The sequence below is a fragment of the Portunus trituberculatus genome, chromosome 43 (assembly GCF_017591435.1).
Source record: "Portunus trituberculatus isolate SZX2019 chromosome 43, ASM1759143v1, whole genome shotgun sequence".
NCBI lineage: Eukaryota > Metazoa > Arthropoda > Malacostraca > Decapoda > Portunidae > Portunus > Portunus trituberculatus.
In genome coordinates, this window is record NC_059297.1 from 4179817 (window position 1) to 4185803 (window position 5987).

Sequence of the window (5987 nt, forward strand, 5' to 3'; positions counted from 1 at the left end):
GTCTCTCTCTAACCCATCATGATTCCCAGTATGTTGCCATGAAGGACAACTAATATTTGCTAATAGAATATAGTCATCTGTGAGGTTCTACGCCTGCTGGAAGTGAAGTACAAAGATGAATATATTTTACAATCTTTTGGACAAAACGAAAAATTACTCCCCAACAGCCGGCATCTGTTTATCTTTTATTACTACAGTTAATCACGACGATGAAAAAAAAAAATTACTAACAACTAACACTCACCTGTAGTTCGCCGTGACGTCTGCACCACACCAGCGTCTCCTCGGCCCTTCCTTAAACCCTGCCGACTGTACAGGGTGTATGATTCCTGTGCTTGGTGTTGGTTTCCCTCGCCCGTGGCGGCGTGTTGTCCTCTGGAAAAAGCATAACCGAACGATTTATTTGACAAGGACACAATGACACAGACTTTCCCAAACTCAGAATGAAAACCATTTATAAATCTTTCGAGGAATAACTCCCTAACACACTGTCCACCATACCAATGTAAGAGTTAACCTGACTTTTCACCCTTTCATTCCTTTTACGGCGAACACTAACTGTCGTCCTGTTTTTTTCTCCTGCTGAAGTCTTCTTAAGTATTTCAAAAGAGAAGTATCAAGGCAAATTAAATTTACTTGATTATTCACTTGTGTCTGCGAGAAAAGGATTGCGAATTTTTTCTCTTTATCTCTCTCTTTTTAAACCCATCTATCAACATTTTATTACAACGATAGATATAGAAGAAGAAAATTGCAACCCCCCCCCCACACACACACACACAATATTGTATGATAGCCACATATAGAGGATCAGACACTAGCCTCACTAGTCACCCCACATAATACATAAAATACCTTAGCATCACTAGCATCATCACCCAAGTCGCTTCCATGCGTTGCTGCCGAAGTGACTGCAAACTCCACGCGCACAGTTCTATCACACTTACTTATACTCCACTGACGCTGACTATGGCTGTCAAATAGACGTCGCATCATGTATTCTTTTTTTCCACCACATGCAGCGTTTTCTCTCTACAGTAATACACTCCCTATTATGTACTGCTGTTGATTTGTTTTCCTTTTTAATCAATTACCACTGTTATAATTCCTATCCCGTAAGATATTACTTAAAAGTTTTCTTTCTGAATCTCTCTCTGCTCTCCTCTCCCCTCTTTTCCTCTCCTTTCCTCCAGTTGGGTGCCTCGTCTCGTTCATCTTCATTTCGGCGACCACCGGCACTCAGCCCTCCTGATGTCGAGGAGTATTTACATGTGAAGGAGGGAGGGAGGGAGGGAGGGAGGGAAAGATGGAAGGAAAGAGGAATAGAGGGAGAAGCAGTGAGGAGCAAGAACTAGGAAGAGGAAAGGATGTAGAAGAATGAGAGGGGAAAGGAAGAAAGAAAGACTAGAGGAAGAATGTAACTAGAAAACATATTGAGTGAAATGGCATGATCTGTTAGTGAAGGGATGAAAAAGAGAGAGAGAGAGAGAGAGAGAGAGAGAGAGAGAGAGAGAGAGAGAGAGAGAGAGAGAGAGAGAGAGAGAGAGAGAGAGAGAGAGAGAGAGAGAGAGAGAGAGAGAGAGAGAGAGAGAGAGAGAGAGAGAGAGAGAGAGAGAGAGAGAGATGTATGAGGTGGGCGGATGAGATGCTGCCCACCCCGCCCACTCCCCTTGTCGCCGTCCGCCCACCTGGAAACGACAAGACGCTCTCTCCACCCACTCCCACTTGTGCTTCCTCGCCACTCCTTCCACCCTGGCCACCACCACCACCACCATCCTACCGTGACCTCCACTGAGAGAGAGAGAGAGAGAGAGAGAGAGTATCCGTGGTAACTCCTAACCATAACAAAAGAGGTAATCGATGTGTTTGTGACTTTGAACACTTAATACAAAGAAATGACTGCTGCTGGTGCTTCCTCGATCTTCCTACTACAACTTGATCTAATATTACTATTACTTGTACACTCTAGAGCAAATGTCCATCGATGCTTACTGACGCAGGAGAAAAATAAATAAACCATGGCTGTCTTCTGCTAGTGTTCTAAGTATCTAGGAAAAGAGTGTGAATGTTTCCTGGCCTGCTGGTGTATACTAACGCCTGTAAGTGGTTGGTTAGCGACACACACCTGAAGATTAGAAGAATATGCTAATTTTGAAAACGGTGACAAGACGAACGCCAGCCAGATTACGAGTATTCTTAAGTACATGGTGAGAGATGCTACTTTGATTAACGCCTTCAGTACCACGACGCGTTTCCTTATTCATTCTGGTGACTATTTGGTGATTTTATACAGCTTCAGAAACTCATGTGGGGATTAAAATAGTGAAGACTGTGTCCATTAATTTTCCGACCTCCATAGACCTTTCCTAATGTCAATAAAGTAGTCTAATCGTACACAAATCTCTAGGTAAAATTTGTCCCAGTACAGAAGGGGTTAATGCTCTTGTTTTAAGTACTACTGCTTTGCTACATTCGCAATTTGAGTTAGTGTAGCTGTTTCTCGAAGAAATAAAAAAATAGAGGGCAGTGAGGTGAAGGGAGAACAAAGATGAGTAGAGAATGGACGAAAAATCAAGGAAGAGGAGAAAGAGGGGCATTTATTTGGTCATGATAATACTTCTAGAAGATATCTTTCTTACAATTCTTTTTCGTTATTATAGCTTGAATAAGGAAGGAGAGAAGAAGATACATAAGGGGAGTGAAACAGAAAGAACGCGAGAGGAGGAACGAGGAATGGAGGGTGTAAAGGAGGAAAAGGAAGTGGAGGGGCGGAGGAAGGGAAAGACAACAACACAAGGAGCCGCTGAGGTGAGAAACGGAGAGGGGAAATTACCTCTGACGCCCTGGAGCAGTCAAGCAGAGGGACGTAGAGAGAGAGAGAGAGAGAGAGAGAGAGAGAGAGAGAGAGAGAGAGAGAGAGAGAGAGAGAGAGAGAGAGAGAGAGAGAGAGAGAGAGAGAGAGAGAGAGAGAGAGAGAGAGAGAGAGAGAGAGAGAGAGAGAGAGAGAGAGAGAGAGAGAGAGAGAGAGAGAGAGAGAGAGAGAGAGAGAGAGAGAGAGAGAGAGAGAGAGAGAGAGAGAGAGAGAGAGAGAGAGAGAGAGAGAGAGAGAGAGAGAGAGAGAGAGAGAGAGAGAGAGAGAGAGAGAGAGAGAGAGAGAGAGAGAGAGAGAGAGAGAGAGAGAGAGAGAGAGAGAGAGAGAGAGAGAGAGAGAGAGAGAGAGAGAGAGAGAGAGAGAGAGAGAGAGAGAGATTAAATGGTCTTAAGGAGACAAAAAAGAACACTAGATTGTTGCAGTAATAGTAGCAGCAGCAGTACTACTACTAGTATTAGTAGTAGTAGTAGTAGTAGTAGTATAGTAGTATTAGTAGTAATGGTGGTGGTGGTGGTGTTGGTTCTAATAGTAATGATAATATCAATAACAATGATACGTTAGATTAGGTTAGGCTCCACCACCCGTTGCTCCCCAATAAAAATAATGATAATTATGATGAAAATAATAATGATAATGGTAATGTTAATAATAAGAATAATGCATTTCTTTCTTCAGCTTTACCGCAGAGTCAAGGAGCCTTTTGAAGACTGACCATATGCCTGAATCCTCGTGCTTGGCCTTGCCGTGCAGCAGCGGCAGTGATAAGCACTTTTGTGAGTAGATGGACCCTTCATGCCAAGGATAAGGAGCAACATAATACCTTAAGGCAATAAACGCGACTCACATGGGCGAGTTGTGCCGTTCACACCGATACAGTGTCAAGCACACAAGTCTTCCATATCACACAGACCCTTCAGTGACAATGATGCCGGATTTGTTTTTTTAAGAAATGTTAGATACGTGACTTTATGACTAGTTCTTTTCTAAACTACGTACATTTAATTAGTGATAATTAATATATTGATGTCATTAGTTGTAAGACATTGAATTTAGAAATATTAGAAATAATAGACGAGTTTACAAATATTATAAATTCTCTAGTAAAGTTGTACTGAATTTGCAGTTTAAATTGCACCCTTGATTTTGAAATTACCTGATGTCTCCAAAGTTGAAACCTTCCTTAGCTAAATGCTGGACATTTGGCGGTAAAGTGTTCCTTACACGACGAAAGAGAAGCAATCTTGGCGGGTGAGAGCAAGGATCGCTGACCTTGCTCACAGCCACCGCCGCCAAATGTGCTGTTGTGTCGCCCACGGCCCAGACTTCCTGAAAGAGGAAGTCACCAGAGAAAATGCACAAAGATCAATACAGCCGCCCGCGTACATTTCCTAGAAGAAAGATCAAAAGCAGATCATTGACCGTGTTAATGTCTTTTGTGCCACGAGGAAAGGGAACTCGTATTCATATTAACTGTGGATATAAAAACAGATAAACAGCTCAGTACATAGTAAGCGTGTTAAAAAGACTAATTTGCTGCGATTAAGAAAATAAAGCTGTATATTATTATTGCGATGACATTGAGAGAGCATGTTTGAGTGTGGCTTAATTGTCGTTTCCTTACTCCTAAACCTGGAAAGTAGAAAAACAGAGAGAGAGAGAGAGAGAGAGAGAGAGAGAGAGAGAGAGAGAGAGAGAGAGAGAGAGAGAATGAGAATCTAACCCGTCAATAACCCCTCATGTCCGAAGGCAAGCTATGAGGGGATGAAAAGTTGCGATGCGAGGCGCGTTGGGGCGTGTGGCGGCGGCCGGGGTGGTGGCAAGACGGCCCTCCACCCCAGTAATCAGGAAACACAACCCTTGGGAACACACTCATTAATGCCTTCCCACCACCTCCCTCCCCCTCCCCTAGAGAGTCAGCGCTCCCCATTTTCTCAATACTCGGAGCTAGGGAAAGAAAATCATTGCAAGGCAGAAAATAAAATGTTGAGACAGATGACAACTAGAGGGATAAATAAAGACGAAAAAAAAAAAACTGAAAAAATTGAAGAAAAAAATGGAAAATATTCTCTGTGTTGCAGGATGAAGGAATTCCTGTGAAAACCGAGTCATATTATTAATTACCGATACGTATTTCCGTTCAAATAAGTCATGAATGATGAATAATGAAGAGGGATGAGCTGGTGGTGGTGATAGTGATGGTGGTGGTGGTGGTGGTGGTGGTGGTGGTGGTGGTGGTGGTGGTGGTGATGGTGGTGGAGGAAGAAGAGGAGGATCTGCAGATAAATAAAAATGTTGCTGATTTTCTCTTCTGTTAATGAAAGGAGGAGGTGGAGAGAGAGAGAGAGAGAGAGAGAGAGAGAGAGAGAGAGAGAGAGAGAGAGAGAGAGAGAGAGAGAGAGAGGCAAGAATGAAACAAAAGAGGATAAAAAGAAAAAGAAGGCAAGAATGGAAAGAAAGAAAGAGGAAGGGAGGCAATGACACGAGAGAGAGAGAGAGAGAGAGAGAGAGAGAGAGAGAGAGAGAGAGAGAGAGAGACGGGAGGAAGCAGGGCGTGACACACTGTTAGTTATGACCGGAGACTAAGAAAACCTGCCACGAGAAGAGTTGTGGCGCAAGTTGGTGGCCATGTGAAGGAAAGATGAATGACGCTCCTCCCCTTTCTCTCTCTCTCTCTCTCTCTCTCTCTCTCTCTCTCTCTCTCTCTCTCTCTCTCTCTCCTGCTCAACGCCTTCTCCCTTTTCCTTCCGTTCTCTTTCATTCCTTTTCCTCTTCTTTCTCTTTCTCCTCGTCCTCCTCCTCCTCCTCCTTTTCCTCCTCCTTTCCCACGTCTGGGTGTGTGTGTGTGTGTGTGTGTGTGTGTGTGTGTGTGTGTGTGTGTGTGTGTGTGTGTGTGTGTGTGTGATTGTCTCTTTGTCTATTTGTGATTATCTCTCTCTCTCTCTCTCTCTCTCTCTCTCTCTCTCCTCTTTCTCTTTTCCTTTTTCTTTTCCTTCTTTTATTCTTTCAACAGTGTCTCCTCTTCCTATTCTTCCTCGCACTCTTCCTCCCGCTACTCCTCTTCCTACTCTTCCTCGCACTCTTCCTCCCCTCCTCCTCCTCCTCCTCCTCCTCCCCT

The 5987-nt window shown here is 43.7% G+C and overlaps 1 protein-coding gene across 1 annotated transcript; it reads right to left on the minus strand.

Annotated features, from left to right (window-relative positions):
* Positions 1–206: 206 nt before the first annotated feature.
* On the minus strand, positions 207–4799 carry LOC123518401. The gene is made up of 3 exons (XM_045279214.1): positions 4728–4799; positions 4026–4198; positions 207–375 (listed from the first exon to the last, which is right to left on the minus strand). The coding sequence occupies exons 1-3, from the start codon at positions 4797–4799 to the stop codon at positions 234–236; spliced, it is 387 nt and encodes a 128-aa protein (XP_045135149.1). The 3' UTR covers positions 207–233.
* Between the last annotated feature and the right edge of the window lie 1188 nt (positions 4800–5987).